Source organism: Octopus sinensis, linkage group LG14 (assembly GCF_006345805.1).
Source record: "Octopus sinensis linkage group LG14, ASM634580v1, whole genome shotgun sequence".
NCBI classification, from domain to species: Eukaryota; Metazoa; Mollusca; class Cephalopoda; order Octopoda; family Octopodidae; genus Octopus; species Octopus sinensis.
In genome coordinates this window covers 19,608,980-19,627,139 of record NC_043010.1, presented here as the reverse complement: position 1 = coordinate 19,627,139, position 18,160 = coordinate 19,608,980, and the positions used below count along the sequence as shown (strand labels likewise).

General features: G+C 39.3%; 1 protein-coding gene across 3 annotated transcripts in view; it reads right to left on the bottom strand.

The window, feature by feature from the left end:
* Window positions 1-18,160, bottom strand: part of LOC115219141 (protein MLP1 homolog) — a 197,500-nt gene that overhangs the window by 82,878 nt on the left and 96,462 nt on the right. For all 3 annotated transcript variants that reach the window (XM_036508716.1, XM_029789234.2, XM_029789235.2), the window contains exon 10: window positions 10,744-10,797. In XM_036508716.1, coding sequence (XP_036364609.1) covers window positions 10,744-10,797 — 54 coding nt within the window. The remainder of the gene's footprint in view (window positions 1-10,743; window positions 10,798-18,160) is intronic.

Below are 18,160 nucleotides of genomic sequence, written 5' to 3'. Positions count from 1 at the left end.
GAGCATGAAAGAATGTTTCCAAAAGTCATGGGGGCTATGTTGTTCGTAGCAGAACACAAGGCAAGGGATAGGACCTGATTCATAAAAAATCCCTAAAAACCTCCCAAGCAAATATTTCTATTTTTCCTGAAAACAACTGACAAACTTCTTACCCTTTCTGTCTGATGATCCAAACATTTAGAATTTTCCTCTTCACTGTCATAATCTTCAACGTCCGACTCTCCAAGTTTGTTACTAACGTATTCTAGTATAAACGTATTAAATTGGCTAAACATGGCAGCTGCTGTCTGAGTGTCCGATTCAGTTGTTGTTGTTGTCATATGGAGGAACTTTGGTCAACAACAATGGGCAATGTTACATTCTGAGTGCCACATTTTGCTGCTACGTTGGACAACCAGACCACAGTAAGAAGTATGTGTGTGTGTGTGTGTACAGAGATGAATTTACTGAAGGCAGGGATAGAGAGAGGGGGAGAGGGAAAGGAAAGGAAGAAGAAAAAGAGAGAGATTGGAGGGAAATGAAGAGGGAGTTCAGTATTACAACACCAACGCAGATATAGATATAATAGTTGGTACTTTGGACCAACACACATCATTGATATTGGTGTGTGTACATGACTGTACATGTAAGTAGGTGTGTGTGTGTATGTAAGCCGTGTGTGAGTAATAAGTGTGTGTGAATACAGTATCAATGAAGTAGTGACGTCAGATCTTTTGAAGGAGACGAACGTTCAACATGTCATCTAAACACCAGACTTTGCATACATATCCAACCCATAACCCTTTAGCATTCAGTTACTCCATCAAACGTGATGCCTATTAATTCACATTCTTTGAATTAATTATACATTATCTCAAAGCCTTGAGATTCTGATGATGTAATTTTTAATTTTCAGAATGACATTGTAGGTTAGGTTTGAACATAAAACAGGTAGAATATTTGGCCAAATAAGGTAGGCTTAAATGCCAAATGGTTAAAATATAAAATAACAAACAAATGAGAAAAATAAAACAAACTGCTGATCCTATTCTGCAAGAGTTTCACTTCTTTTCATCCTTCCATAATCTCAAATATCTAATTGAACCTCACAGTACGAGTGCCCCATTGTACGACTAATCTGCTGTACGAGCTGAGACTCACACAAATTTTTGTCTTGAAGTATGAGTGGAAATCCAGAGTACGAGCACACAAATCATCCCATCTTTAAGGTAATTCATCATCATCGTCGTTTAACGTCCGCTTTCCATGCTAGCATGGGTTGGACGATTTTGACTGAGGGCTTGCGAACCAGATGGCTGCACCAGAGTTAATAAAACCCGTTGACATTTCTTTTTGCATTCTCTTATTTTTTATAATTGTCATTTCACTTGTAACTACACCTTTCCTGTTTTAAAACCCGTAGAAAAATAATTTTTAGTGGTTGGGGGGGGGGGGCTGGAACGGATTAATTATATTTTAGTCAATTTCAATGAGAAAAATTGATTTGTAAAACGAGTAAATCATAAAACCAGCTTGGTCATGGAATGAATTAAACTCGTACTGTGAGGTATCACTGTATTTAACTGTAAAGCAAAACAGGAATATGTTTGTGTGTGTGTGTGCTTATCTCTCCATTGATCTGTTTGATTGCATACGTAAGAGAAAGAGCACTCAATGCATTCAGTAAAGTCCATATATTTGTTAGAAGTCGATGATTTATTAAGGCAGGGGGAGCTGGCAGAAACGTTAGCATGCCAGGCGCAATGCTTAGCAGTATTTCGTCTGTTTTTATGTTCTGAATTCAAATTCTGCTGAGGTCGACTTTGCCTTTCATCCTTTCGGAGTTGATAAATTAAGTACCAGTTGTGTACTGGGGGTTGATCTAATCGACTGGCCCCCTCCTCACAAAATTTCGGGCCTTGTGCCTAGAGTAGAAAAGAAGTTGGTGATTTGTTGTTGCTACCCAGAGTGAATCATCAACTGGTGACAAATATTTGTGTTTTGAGTGTGTGTGTGTGCATGAGTGTTGGACCAACATCTATTAACATCCATCTTCCATGCCAGCATGGGTTAGATGGTTGGATAGCATCCAGTGTGCCCCCAAAATTGCTCCGATGTTTACTGCATTGTAGTTTCTATGGTTGGATGCTCCTTCTTAAGACCAACCACTTTACAGCATGTACTGGGTGCTTTTTCTGTGATGCCAGCACTAGTGAAGCTGTCATGCAGCTTGCATGACTAAAGCTCCTTTCAGCTGAGTGGGGCAACAGTAGGGAAAGGGTCTTCTTGTGAAACATGTACAGTCAGTCATCCCAGTCTTATGTCGTCCCCTCAGAGTCCTAAGGTTAGCTTTCCCCACTTTGCCCCATTCTCTTCCTAGCTCTCTCTCTTCAACAAGCTTAATCCACATTAAACAACCGGCATTTCTTTATCTCTTTAGCATTTAAACCGGTCATATCCAGCCCAGATATTCTACACATTTTATGTTCAAACTGGCCAGATCCAGCCTCTCACACCTACTCTGAAATCTACAACGTTACCCACAAAATACATCTCTATATATATAAACGGCAAAATGTCTGTGTGTGTGTATCCTTTATACAAATCCACAATTTTTCAGTTAGAGGACTCGCACTTTCTATGGTCATTCAAAACCATCCAAGGGTGGTCGTACACATCTTTACATTTCTCCAGTCACCCCGCAAAGCCATTAAAAAATCAATAGAAGCGACTTTTTTGTGAATTTTCTATCCAAAACCCAATCAAAATGCCCGAAACTTGATACGCCAATTGAATGCCAGCTAGCTGTATGTGATTGGTCAGAGATTTGGACAGTACTCACGTGTATGTGCGCACGCAGCTGTATATGCATGCACTAGCACTATGACCCGGCGTTGCTGGGTCATAGTGCTAGTAATCATATCATTGAGATCTCAAAGCTGTGAGATAATGCATGATTGATTCCAAATGAAGTGAATAAATAAACGCTACATTTGGCAAAGTAACCTGAATTCCAAAGGATTATGTGGCTGTCCTCATTCACAAGCATCATCCATCCATTCCATTACGGTCTTCTTTCTTGCACACCATATTGGATTTCTCTTCTGCTTCATAGTATTATGTCGTTTGTACACATTTACAAGGCACATCCAACAGACCATGCTTACTCCATTTCTTTCCATTCTCCTCAAGATCGCTGTGTTCAAGACCCCTATCTCACTCCATGCAGTATTAGCCCTCTAAAACCCCTTAAAGTTTCCAACTTGTTCTTACTCCAGCAGTTACAATTTTAGACCAACCAACTCTTTTCGCTAATTATGTTGCTTATATAAGGAGGAAAGATAACAGCAAGTAGAATAATAATAATAATAATAATAATAATAATAATGGAGAAAACATACAAAAACAAAATATTAATAAAGATAAGAACAATATGATTTTTAATAATAATACCATTAATTAAAAAGCCCAAGTAATCTTAGAAGTGGAAATTGTATAGATAAAATATTGATAATAGACTGGTCAGTAGTAAATCAGAAAGGTAAATGGTGGTGGTGGTGGGGGAAGTATCATGATAACACAATAACAGCAACAACAACAATATTAACAATAATACTAATGATGATGATAATAATAATACATTGTTTTGTCTTGGTATAAAAGATGGGCTACAGCAAATATTTTGCTCAATACCACAGATTTGCTTGTCACTTGTTTGACCATAACCAGTTGAGCATGTCCCTTAGTGGCTGACGATATGTGCATCTCCAATCATGAGCAGAAGTAGTGGGGGAGCATCATAGCTGTGTGTTGAAAGGAATTCTTAGAGGTTTGGATAATTCACCTTCGGAAACAAGGGTGGTTCCTTCAACATCCTTAAACAATCCTTATTCATGGACCTTTTGAGCGGGATGGGCAACTTGACCTGAAGAAACTTCTAACTGGGCCCCACCTGCAAGGTCATGCGCTGTTTATCTTGATATGAGATCACCATGTCGTGCATATATGGTTGTGATGCATGTGCCTGGTGTACCCTTGTCAGATGGGTAGTCATGATGGGTATACTGGGCTTCGTATATTTTACCCCAGTGTCACTTTGATGGCATGCACTGCTCTCTCACTCAATAATAACAATAATGGAGAAACAAGTAATATCAAATCTCTGAGTGAGAAGTGAACAGTAGCAGCATGGAATCATCATCGTCATCGTCGTTTAATGTTTGCTTTCCATGCTGGCATGGGTTGGATGATTTGACTAAGGGCTGGCAAGCCAGAAGGCTGCACCAGGATCCACTCTGATTTAGCAAAGTTTCTACAGCTGGATGCCAAGAGTGTAGTGGGTACTTTTTTACTTGCCACCGGTAGGAAGGCCAGTCGGGCGGTACTGGTATTGATCATGCTTGAATAGTGCTTTTTATGTGCTACAGGCACAGGACCAGTCAGCTGGCACTGGCATTGACCATGCTTGAATGGTGCTTTTTATGTGCCACCAGCATGGGAGCCAGTCAGGCAGCACTGGAGTCAGGCAGTGAAGTATATTTGCCACCAAAATGTGGTGGTCCCATAGGGGACAATGCTACTGTTCCAGTAGGAGGAGATGTTTTCCTGGGGCTATGAACAACAATAGCATTGACTACTATGGGATCGCCACATTTAGGTGGCAAATAATAATAATAATAATGGTGATGATGATGATGATGATAAAGTAAAAGTAGAAATAAAAAAAAGCAAAAGTAAATAAAGAATGATAGTGATAATAATAAAAATAAGGGCAATAATAATAACAATAACCATCATCATTATCATCATCACTTAACGTCCATTTTCTAAGCTGGCATGGGTTGGATGGCTTGACAGGAACTGGTAAGGCCAGGATTGCACCAGGTTCCATAATAATAATAATAATGATGAAGATGATTTCAGAATTTGGCACAAGACCAATAAGCTTAGGGGAGGGGCTAGTTGATTACACTGACCGCCCCCCAGGGCACAACTGGTGCTGATTTTATCATCCTCGAGAAGATAAAAGGCAAAGTTGAATTCAGAATGTAAAGATGGACAAAATGCCACAAAGCATTACGTAAACAAATAACTTAATTGTTCAGTGGTTGGTAAATTTGTAAAAAATGGTGTGTTGAATGGTAGAGGGGTAAATGCTGCTACCAGTCGAAATGTTTGAAATGAGATGAGTTTAAAGGGCAGAGTGTGATGAAATTGAAAGGGGGCTAATGCATTGGCTGTGGGGCAAAATGGGGTGTGTGTGGGGGTAAATTTGAAAAAAAAATAAGGATGATTTTTTTTTTGCTTATTTGTAATCTCCAGTATCTAAAACTTGGGAATCCATAAAAAGTTTTTCATGAGAAATACATTTTTTGAGGAGGGGTGGGATTTGAAAATGGTTTTTTTTTGTTTTTTTTTTGGCATATTCGTAATCTCCGACACCCAAAACGTAGGAATGTGAAAAAGTTTAAAAAAAAAAATGCATTTTTCAAGGAGAGGTGCCAAACTGCATTAGCCCCATAGAAAGAATGGTAAGTTACGTCTGAGAATGAGCACCTGATCGACTACCACCAGAGAATGGAAGAATGGAAAATTTAACAATATTGGGATGTAACCTTCATATATATTTTCCATCTACAATTATGTATGTATATAAATGCTTGTATGTGTGTATTTACATGAATGTGTATGTATTTATATATATATATACACACACATATATACACACATACACACACACACATATATACACACATACACACACACACAGAGTAACACCTCGCCATATTGTGTTTCACCTATCACAGTTTATTATTTAAGCTTACGTCAATTCCTCTGTGGTGTTGTTTTGCATTTATAATAAAATAAATATATACAAATTATAAAAATAATAAAAAGTTACATACAGTACTGTTTCTATTTCACGGATTTTCACCTATGTGGTGGGTTTTGGAACACAACACCTGTGACATATGTATACATACACACACACACATATATATATATACACACACATGCACGCACACATCAGTCAGTAGTTCATATATTCAACTAAGAAGCATACTCTATAATATTAGAACAGTCGTATATTTAGAAGGTTGTTTGTTGTGGCTGGTCTGAGAGTGACCACTCTGATTAGCCATAACAAACAACCATATAAATATGTATAATATATATATACACACACACACACATACACACATATATTAGAATGTTGCATGCAAACTCAATACAAAGGCTGTATGCAAGGTTTGAACTCATGGTATCTCTGCCCACAGAAATGAGAAACAATACAGGTTTTGTGTGACCAAAACATGATGAGTAACAGGTTTTAAGTAAGACACACCACTCAATAGTTTAGAGGCAGGATTTAGGGGTCATGATATTTTATTCAACATTCAATGCTAGTTTGGTGATTTTGTAAAGAACACCAACACACCATGGGCCAGGAGTATTGTGTGACTTGACTAAGGCTACAGGACAGCTATTTTGTTAAACACCACAACTGACTATAATATGTAGCATTAAATGAGGCTTTAGACAACAATGTTCTAGGCACACCCCTAAAGCGGGGATGGTCACAGATGGAATGTTTTTGAGGTTTGCTCAATCATAGTTGATAAACATAAGGGGCCAAAAATATCAACTTATGGGGCCTGAACATGTTCAAAATTGGAAAAAGATATCAGAACAACAAAAGTGATCACATAGAGGTCATTGTATGTGGTGGACATTGTACGTGGTCACTGATCTGCTAAAAATAACAGTTAAATCTCCTTCACATTACACATGTCATCTTAAAAAAAAATATGGAAAGCACTCTGAATATTGTAGTCCAAGATAGATTGTTTAAAGTAAAAGATGGGAAGGTCATGGCTGGAACGTTTTTGATCAAGTCTGACCTGGGGCTACACAACAAATTCTTCAACAGTCACCTACTCACCGTTTCGATTGTACGTTGCCAACGACAACCTGTATGATGATGACTCCATCGCCGTAGTTTCCAACGGTAACACTCCACATCCATTTTGGACAGATGATGGTAATGATGATGATGATAGTTATGAATTGATTGTACAAGGGGACAGAGATGCTGGTGGTCATTTAAGACCATAGTGGCCATTCCAGAATATGTTCCAGGGCAGTTATCTGTTGATGGTCAATTAAGACAGCACTGGTCACTCCTGTATGTAACTCAGTGGTCATTTAAAACAGTAGGATTACTGTAGTGTAGCCAAGCGTAATAATATATTGGTCAATAAAGACCATCGCGGTCACTCTAGTATGTATCCCAGGGTCATGATGAGGTAGTGGTCTGTTTAGCCATTAGTGACCATTAGAATATGTCTTCCAGTGAAGTGATTTATCGGTCAATTAAGACCGCAGAAGTTACTCTAGATGTCCATTTCACCATTTAGTGTAGAGCCTTTAATGTTATTCAATTTATATGGAGGGCAATTGAAGGATGTGTGCATGCATGTGAGTGTATGTATATACACCCACACATTCATACAGACACAGTGTTGTTATATGTGTGGGATGTTACTATGTGTAATCATATGCCATGTGAGTTTTAATAGTCAGCTACTTAAGGATGTGGGCAGATAAAATTATATGTGAACAGTAATAACATTTATATATATATATGTATTAAAGTGACTGTGTTTGTATCTGAGTATTTAAATAGCTGTGTGTGAGTGCACATCTGAGTATATTTAAGTGGCTGTGTATGTATTAAGTGACTGCGCCTGTGTGTGTATCTGTAAGTGTTTAAATGAGAGTATTATGTGTGTGTGTGTGTGTGTGTGTGTGTGTAGACACTTTCTCTTCCTCAAACAGTCTTCATAATAAACCCCCCCACAAAAAAAAAAAAAACAGGAAAAAAAGCAAACAAGCAATTTAGAGAGAAACGAAAAATATTCCAAATTAACAGAGTGACTTAGAAACATTTACGATGTTATGTACCCAGGATGAGATAAGGGTGGATTTGTGAAGAGATGCAACGGCAAGCAATGGTACAGCAACAACAAATACATTATGTAAAGCTGCTTACATCAACATCTTGACGCAGTTCCCCCACCTTGAACCACATCATCATACACTGTCTCTCCACCTCCACCCCACCATACCTCCCCACTACCACCACCATTCCTGCTGATATTAATATCACTTTACTCCCAACCACACCTAAACTCCTACATATAAATACCATATTACTGGTACATACACACCCACCTTATGGAGGGTTACATCACTGCATTGCACAACCACCACTGCCATTACAACTGCCACACAGATGGAGATAAGGATGAAGGCAGCTGTGATGATGATGATGGATGATGAAGTAAAGTGAAGATTTCAAGAGATTTCCGTTGGTCATTGAAACAGGAAGTAATTACCGAATCAAAAAAAGGGCATCATATCCGGTTGTTGGAGAGGGGGGGAGAGAAACAGAATGTAAACACTTAAGAAACACACACACACAGCACTATTATATTAGTATACTGTTTACACATACCTATTTGTCATTAAATAAACAAACACATAAACTCATAGATACACACACACGGTTTCTTTGAGAATGGACCTTCATGAAACCACATGAAGCAACTGACATATTATATACAAATGTATATATATGTATACTAGCTGGTGTATCCGGTAATTCCCGGGAAAGTGGGGCTTATCCCTTGGTTCCGTTCTTGTAATTGTTTCACTAATCCAGTAACAACAATACAAAGTATGTAGCCCTTAAAACGGTTTTTGTGCATTTAGAGAGAATACTGAACTGTCTTACACAGGATCATCATCATCATCGTCGTTTAATGTCTGTTTTCCATGCTAGCATGGGTTGGACAGTTCGACCGGGGTCTGGGAAGCCAGGAGGCTGTGCCAGGCTCTAATCTGATCTGGCAGTGTTTCTACAGCTGGATGCCCTTCCTAATGCCAACCACTCCATGAGTGTAGTGGGTGCTTTTTACATGTCACTGGCACAGGGGCCAAGGGAGGCTGGCAACGGTCACAATCGGTTGGTGCTTTTTACGTGCCACTGGCACAGGAGCCAGAGGAGGCCGGCAAACGGCCACGATCGGTTGGTGCTTTTCTTAGGAATTCCCAATAAGTTATGAATACCCCAAATTGTGAAGTCAGTTATGTAATAACATGAAATTAATTACCCTATAGTAAGAATTCAAATAAAGTAGCCCTGAAAAGGGCTTTAATGCGTTCCCAGAGTATAAAGAACATAGGAGGAAATACTAATAAGGTATGTATACTAAAATCATGAAACATGTTACGTAATAACAGGCTAATCAGATATGAGATAATAACAATTCAAAGTAAATAACTCTGAAAAAAGCTTTTGTGCATTCCCAAAGAATATTACCCTCAGCGGCGCTAGTGTTGGTATATTCGTGAATAAGTCACTATCTGAAATAAGTGGATCTATTGTTTAGGAGAATACTATTTACTTGTTTAAGCGTTGTATTGGATAAATTGAGAAAATAGTTCAAATACTAAGAAGTAAGCATACTCAATTTGATTTATATGAAATAATTTACAAACATGAATGGGTTATTTCTCTTGGCTATACATAAGGATCCCTTTCAGGAGAGAATGGGTTATTCTGCTGCCATAACCACTGAGCCATTGTACCTCCACATCTATCTATCTATACCCATGATCACCATTTAATGTCAGTTTTTCATGTTGGCATGGGATGGACAGTTTCACAGGAGCTGGCAAGGCCGGTAGCTGCACCAGACTCCAATTGTCTGTTTTGGTATGGTTTCTATGGCTGGGTACCCTTCCTAACACCCACCACTTTACAAAGTGTACTGGGTGCTTTTTACATGGAACCACCATCAGTGCTTTTTACGTGACACCTGTAAAAAGTCAACCGTCTATGTTTAAAAGAGAAAACTCCAATTTCTTTCATTTGTTTCAGTCATTTAGACTGTGGCCATGCTGGAGCACTGCCTTTAGTTGAACAAATCAATGCCAAGACTTATTTTTTGCCAGCCTAGTACTTATTCTATCAGTCTCTTTTGCCGAACCACTAAGTTATGGTGACATAAACACACCAGAATCGGTTGTCAAGCGATGGTGGTGGGACAAACACGGACACACAAATATATATATATGATGGGCATCTTTCAGTTTCCTTCTACCAAATTCACTCACAAGGCTTTGGTTGGCCCAATGCTATAGTAGAAGACACTTCCCCAATATGCCACACAGTAGGACCGACCTGGAACCATGTGGTTGGTAAGCAAGTTACTTACCACACAGCCACTCCTGCACTTATATATATATATATATATAAAACAAGTTTAAAATAATGGTCATTACATATTTTTCCTTTATTGGAGCAAATTTGGTTCACAGCTGTTTCCAGTAGTCATTATAGATACACACACATATACACACACACACACGCTTCTTTGTGTTCATTATGCCAGAAATCAGAAAGAGCAGCTGAATCTTCCTCAAATTATATTCTACTGTCATTTATAAATGATGGACATATTAGATAATGTGGTCCTTGATGCATTATGTGCTGAAATCAGAAGTGATGGTCATGGCTGGTATGCTTTGGTCAATGGGGGTAAAAAGGATACACAAAAAACAAAAAAAAACAAAACAAAAAGACACCCATCTCTTTGGCAAGTTTGGAGAACAGAAACCTCCATAGAAGTTTATTGGTGAGGAAGGCCAAACACAGGAAGAAGAAAACATGAGAATTTTAAAGAGACTCAGACTTACAGTTTTGCCAAATTCGAGGAAATCTTCAAGAGCATCATTACAATCTTCTACACCCTGTGGAGAAAGCAAGAACGATAATAATAATAATAACAACAGCAGCAACAATAATAATAATAATAATGATGATGATGATCCTTTCTACTAAAAGCACAAGGCCTGAAATTTTTGGGGAGGAGACGGGTTGATTACATCGACCCCAGTGTTTCACTGGTAATAAATTTATTGACCCTGAAAGGCAAAGTCGACCATGGCAGGATTTGAACTCAGAATGTAAAGGCAGACAAAATGCCAAAATGCTACTAAGCCTTTTGTCTGGCATGCTAACAATTCTATCAGCCCACTGCCTTCACAACAACAATAACAACAACAATTCTCTCTACTGTAGACACAAGCCTGAAATTTGGAGGGAGAGGGGCTAGTTGATTGCAATGATTCCAGACTTAACAGGTCCTTAATTTATCAACCCCTGGAGGGGTGAAAGGTAAAGTTGACAATGGAGGAATGATGATAATAATAATGTCATGCGCTGTTTATCTTGATATGAGATCACCATGTCGTGCACATATGGTTGTGATGCATGTGCCTTGTGTACCCTTACCAGATGGGCAGTAATGATGGGTAAACTGGGCTTTGTATATTTTACCCCAGTGTCACTTTGATGGCATGCATTGCTCTCTCACTCAGTAATAATAGTTCCTTAATTGGCCACAAGGGTCGAAAACAAAGACAATTAGGGACAATACAAAACAAGAGACAAGAAGGGTTCAAAACAGAAAACAACAAAAAAAACAAACAAAAACAGTTAAAAAAATTAAACAACAAAATTCCCCAAAGGGAGTAGTTCCACCCAGGGACAACCAAAGCACCCCACATATCCTGGTCACCCTGACTGCCAAGGGTACTCCAGGTAGGTACCCCTCTTCCCCTCAACTTTCTGGCTTACAGATGAATATTCAGTGTAGTCCCATTCACATGAGACATTTTCATGACTCACCCACCTTTCAACAAAATTACTAGGGGGCACTACTTCCCTAAAGCTGGACTACTTACTCATTGAATTAACATGCAAGTGGCTGGGTATACCACAGACACAAGTGTTACCCCTCAGGTAATTCTCAGACAAAATCAGTGTAATACAATGTGTGATAAAGCTGAACATTTGAATTACAGGTACAGTTTACATGGCAGGCTTCAGTACAGTTTCTGTCTACCGAGTATCACTTAGTGGACATGAGTCAGTCCAAAATCATAGAAAATATCCTTTGTTCAAGATGTCATGCAGTGGGACTGAACCCAGGACATTATGGTTGTGAATAGGACTTCTTAACCATTCGGTCATGCTGTGCCTATAAAACACACACACACACAGACATTATTATGGAAATGTCTTGCATGGTTTATGAGCTGAATTCAATTATTTCTGCTGCTGTCAACAATGTCACCTTTCTGAGAGTCAATCATATACCCAGGCAAAGGACAGGGTGGTGTATTGATCTAATGTAGCCATCCTTCTCTCCTTTCATGTAGAAATATGTGACCTTATGTCTAAGTTTGACATTTCTATTATATAAACACACAGCTTTTGGAATCGTTGATCTATCCTACATTCTTTTGTGTGTGTGTGTGTGTGTGTGTGTGCATAAGGTTAGGCAGTATTGATAAACAAGAGTGGCAAAGATGGTTCTCTGTGATACCAGTTTCTCTGTGGTTCTGATTTCAAATTTAACTGGAATCCTTAAATGAAGCCAACAGTAATGCAACAGGGGAGGTGGTTGTTCTTTAGCCCTAGGTCAACTCTGATGGAGTACATCATGTATGATCAAAGGCATTCTAGCCATGATCAATTTATCTTTTTTTATATCTAAGACATTAATGAAAGTGCATGACCAAGTGGTTAGGTAGGCTGCACGCACGATCATGAGATCATGGGTTCGATTTCCAGACTAGGTGGTGCATTGTGTTCTTGAACAAAACACTTCATTTCAAATTGCCCCAGTCCACTCAGCTGTAAATGGATCACCCTGTGACGGAATAGTTTTCTGACCAGAGCAAATGTTGGCCTGCCTACCTAGCCATCGTGGCATCATTCATAAGCTAAAACAATGCAAAGCGCATTGTGACAAGCGATGTATAACAACATCTAATAGTCTAGTCAATCACATGATATCTAAGACAATGTGTGTCCATCCAGTTTTAAGACAGTAGGACGTGATATAAGGGTGATTTGACTGCCTATAGATATTAACCCTGCAGAGGTTCTCCTATGGGCATATAACAGAGAGGGCAGTAAGGTTAACTAGCAGTGAGCTCAGCCTGGCCTCACTGTCGTCTCTTGGTTGAGTTTATTTCATTTCAGACACCTCACTAATGTTCTTGAGAACACAACAATTCTCATTTTAACTTTCCATCAAAGTAAATAAGATGAAACCATCATCATCATCATCGTCGTCGTTTAACGTCCACTTTCCTTGCTGGCATGGGTTGGACGGTTTGACTGAGGACTGGTGAGCCAGAGGCTGCACCAGGCTAAGGGATTTGAGGAGTTAAATAAAACACATGCTGTATGAGGAAGGGTGGTGGGGTTGGCTACTTGATTGTGTTCCATGTTCCATACTAAACCCAGAGACCTCATTTAAAATTGATTAAGTTTAACTTAAATAAACTTCATTGTTTTCTGTCAGTGGAGGGAAGTGGTGGTGGTGGTGGTGGTGCTGGTGGTGCTGGTGGCAGTGGGCTAAACAAGTATCCTGTTGTGAAAGGTGTATTTAAACAAATGGCATGATATGACAAACAAGACAAACAGACAGATGTTTGTAAGAGAAGAAAGATAAAAGAAAATTCCACTAACGAAAGAAGAACGATCACAACAACAATGGTTTCAAATTTTGGTACAAGGCCAGCAACTTTGGGGGAGGGAGTAAATTGATTATGTCACCTTGTACATATTTTATTGACCCTGAAAGGGTGACGGGCAAAGTTGACCTTAGAACATAAGGACGGATAAAATGCTGTAAAGTATTTTGTTCAGTGTGGTAAGATTCTGTCAGCTCACTGCCTTACAATATAATAACGATAATAATAATAACGATCCTTTCTATAATAGGCACAAGGCCTGGATTATTGTAGGGAGGGGAACAATTGATCACATCGACCCCAGTACTTGACTGGTGCTTAATTTATCAATCCCGAAAGGATGAAAGGCGAAGTTGACTTCAGTGGAATTTGAACTCAGAACATAGCAAGCATTTTGCCCAGCATACTAATGATTCTGCCAGCTCACAGCCTTGATGATGATGATGATAATAATAATAATAATAATAATAATAATAATAATAGTCCTTTCTTTTATAGGCACAAGGCTATTTATTGATCCCAAAAGGATGAAAGGTAAAGAATTTGAACTCAGAACGTAACATTGGGCGAAATACTGCTAAGCATTTCATCCAGCGTTCTAACAATTCTAACAGCTCACCGCCTTAATAATAATAATAATAATAATAATAATAATAATAATTTCCAACATAGGTACAAAGCCTGAAATTTGTGGGTGGTAGGGTGAGAAGAGGTTAGTTGATTACATTGACTCTAATATTTGACTATGAAACCCTGAAGAATAAAAGGCAAAGTCGACCTCAGTGGGATGTGAACTCAGAATGTAAAGGGACATAACTAGGTGCTGTAAGGCATTTTGTGTTGTGCTCTACCGATTCTGCTATTCTATCGATAATAATAATAATAATAACAATAATGATGGTTTCAAATTTTAGCACAAGGCTACTAATCTTTGGAGAGGGAGTAAATTGATTACATCAACTTATTTTATCGAACCCAAGAGGATGAAAGGCGAAGTCGACCTCAGTGGAATTTGATCTCAGAACATAAAGATGGAGGAAATATCACAAAGCATTTTGCCTGGTATGCTAACGATTCTGCCAGCTTGCCACCTTAATAATAATAATAATAATAATAATAATAACAACCCTTTCTGCTGGAGGCACACAGCTTCAAATTTGTAGGGAGGAGACTAATTGATTACATCGACCCCAATGTTTCACTGGTACTTAATTTATTGACCCTGAAAGGATGAAAGGCAAAGTTGACCTCGGCAGAATTTGAACTCAGAACATAGCGATGGGAAAAATACTGCTAAGCATTTCGTCCAGCGTGCTAACAGCTCTACCAGCTTGCCACCTTCAATAATAATATAATAATAATAATATAATAATAATAATAATAATGGTTTCAAATTTTGCCACAAAGCCAGCAATTTTGAGAAAGGGGTTAAGTTGATTACATCGACCCCAGTGTACAACAGGTACTTATTTTATCAGCCCCGAAAGGATGAAAGGCAAAGTCAATCTCCGTGGTATTTGAACTCAGAATGTAGCGGCAGACAGAATGCCGCTAAGAATCTTGCCTGGCATGCTAACGATTCTGCCAGCTCACTGCCTTTAATAATAATAATAATAATAATGATTGTTATTATTATCCTTTCATGCAGTCTTACATAGGATGCAATATTAAGATGCGAGAAAAGTCAAAATAGTGATATAAAAGGAAGATGAGAAACAAACAGGTGGTTACAATCTGTCTTATGTTTATATTAAATTTTGAAATTAAGGTGGCAAGCTGGCAGAATTATTAGCATGCCGGTCAAAATGTGTGGCAGCATTTCATCCATCTTTGTATTCTGGGTTCAAATTCCATCAAAGTTGGCTTTACCTTTTATCTTTTCAGGGCCAATAAAATAAATACTAGTTGTGTACTAGGGTCAATGTAATTGATTATCACCTCCCCTTAAATTGCTGGGCTTGTGCTAAAAATTTGAAACGGGTATATTTCAAAATTAGATTTACTGAGTAAAATATGGGGTGTGTGCATGTACAATATACACCCATAAAAAAATCAAGAACCATTCTGCTTTAAGCATGATATGTAACCTCTAATAACTTTTATTCTTTGGAATTTTCAGAAATTTTCTGTGAATCAGTATTCCAAACATGGAAATTCATACGAGTAAGCGAAAAAAAAAAAAAATTGTGTGTGATTTAAGGGCTATTTAGCTGGTATTTTTAGCACACCTCATGACCACATCCTACTTCCCTCATTTGCTTGTCAGTCTGATACTTTTCAATATCTTTCTCCCCTTGAACACATTTAATGGTTTATTGCTGAAATTTAAGCCACAAATTCACACTGTCCATATTTTAATAATTAAAAAAAACAACAACTTTTTAAAGTTTTTTTTATGCCCTTCCAAACACCAACCACTCCGAGAGTGTAGTGGGTGCTTTTTACATCCAGCGGCACGGAGGCCAGTCAGGCGGTACTGGCAACGACCTCACTTGAATCTTTTTACACATGCCACCAGCACAGGTGCCAGTAAGGTGACGTTGGTAACAATCACGCTCGAATGGTGCTCTTGGCACCCTGCTAGCACGTGTGTGTGTAAGCAAAAAAGAAGAAACACAGTCATGACTTGCATAAGGGAATATGAATGACCTGGAGGCTTGTGACAGACCTTCACTAATTGTTCCTGGGTGGTTTTGTAGCCATGAACAGATGCAGGTACCCTTGGTCCACTGGAACATCAAATATGTGATTAGCTGGAGGGAGTAATGGCTGCACCAGCACTAGGGTAGTACCGATTTTCAGTTGGGTAGATAGGAGCAGCATTAAATGATGCACCTTGCTTAAGGGCATAACAAACTACCCGGTTTAGGAAATGAACCCAAGACATTGCAATCGTGAGCCCAACACCATAACCACTAGCCCATATGCTTTCAAACACACACACACACACATGTGTGTATGTATGTGTGTGTATATATATAAGTATATGTATATAAGTAGTGATGTTTGTTTATGTTGTTTAGCTCTAGGCACTCTATCCACGACCACTCCATCTGTCTTTGTCTTTGTACAGGGAGTCTGGCACCACATTACCTAATGTGTCATATTTTTAAGATGATGGAGTTTGATTTGAAGGGAGTTTGACTGCAGGTTTTAGCACGTTGACAGACCACATACAGGCTCCTCATGGTTACAGTATGTAAGGAGTGTGGCGTGATGTGGTGTGTGTGTGTGTGGTGTGTGTGTGTGTGTGTGGAGCACAGAGTGGGAACTAGAATAAATGCTGAATGATAATATAGTTTAATATTATAGGTAACAGGGTTCAAATCTCACCTGTCTCCATGAAACATAAATCCTATTTCTATCAGGTTAACAAGTTGCAGGGTTGGTTAAATACTAGTAATATACTGGGGTCCGATCAGTCAAGTAGAATCCCTTAGGAAAACAGCTTTGTTGTACAATATATCACTTGTGCTTCTGTCCGGTAACAGTCTAATAGTGATGATACAGGTGACAGACTAGTACGTGTGAGTGGGGTGGTGGTCGGGGGGGGATCTAGGTGACAGTGTGGTAGAGATGGTATAGGCCATAGAGTGTGGGGGTGGTGGCCGGGGGGGGGGGGGGGTATAGGTGACAGTGTTTGTGGCAGGAAGCAGAGGAATGCTGTTTCTCAGAGTTTAGCTGCCAATCAGAAACCCTGGGAGATGTCAAGTCACTGTTGACAGACAGCAGTGAATGATCCAAACACAACTGGGAGTCTATGAAGAAAAGGGGACAGACACTGTGTATGTGTGTGTGTGGGGGGGGGGACGTTACAATGGGAGCAGTGGTAGAGTAGAGCACTGAGAATGAAGGTGAGGAGGAAAGGTGTGTGTGTGTGTGTGTGTGGTACAGGTAAAAGAGATAAGAGTTAGGAGAGGTGGTGAAGTTAGACAAACAAGAAGCAACATATGAGAAATGTGTGGTGGAGGGGGTGGGAGGACAGGTGGGTCAGAGTAAATCAGTGTTTGTTAGACAACTACAAAGAGACATATCCTAACAGAAATTATGGAGAAGATCACAGATAATCATTAGATGTGGGAGTGGTGGTAGTGGTGGTGGTGGTGGTGGCGATTGTGGGGTGGTGGTGGTAGTGTCTGTTGAATGTCTCCAGGAATGTGTCAAGCCTGATTATTTCAAGACCTGCTGCTAGCTATTTTCCCTTCAGTTATTTGGTCAGTGGTATGTGGAAGTTAATTCCTGCCTCTAACCCCCCCCCCCCGCCACTTGAACACATCTAAACATCTGTCACAAATCTGAACAGGAAAACATAATCAACCTGAAATCCATTACTTCACCAACTTCAACAACATGCTTCTTTAACTATTTACACACGGGGGTGGGGGGGGGGTGGCCATAAGTCACTTTACCCATTTCTTCTTCATTATTAGAAATGGCTAAAGCGACTCATGGCCATCCCTGTGTGTGTGTGTGTGTGTGTGGTGTGTGTGTGTGAGTGTGTGTGGAGACACAATGGCCCAGTGGTAAGGGCAGCGGACTCGCAGTCGTAAGATCGTGGTTTCGA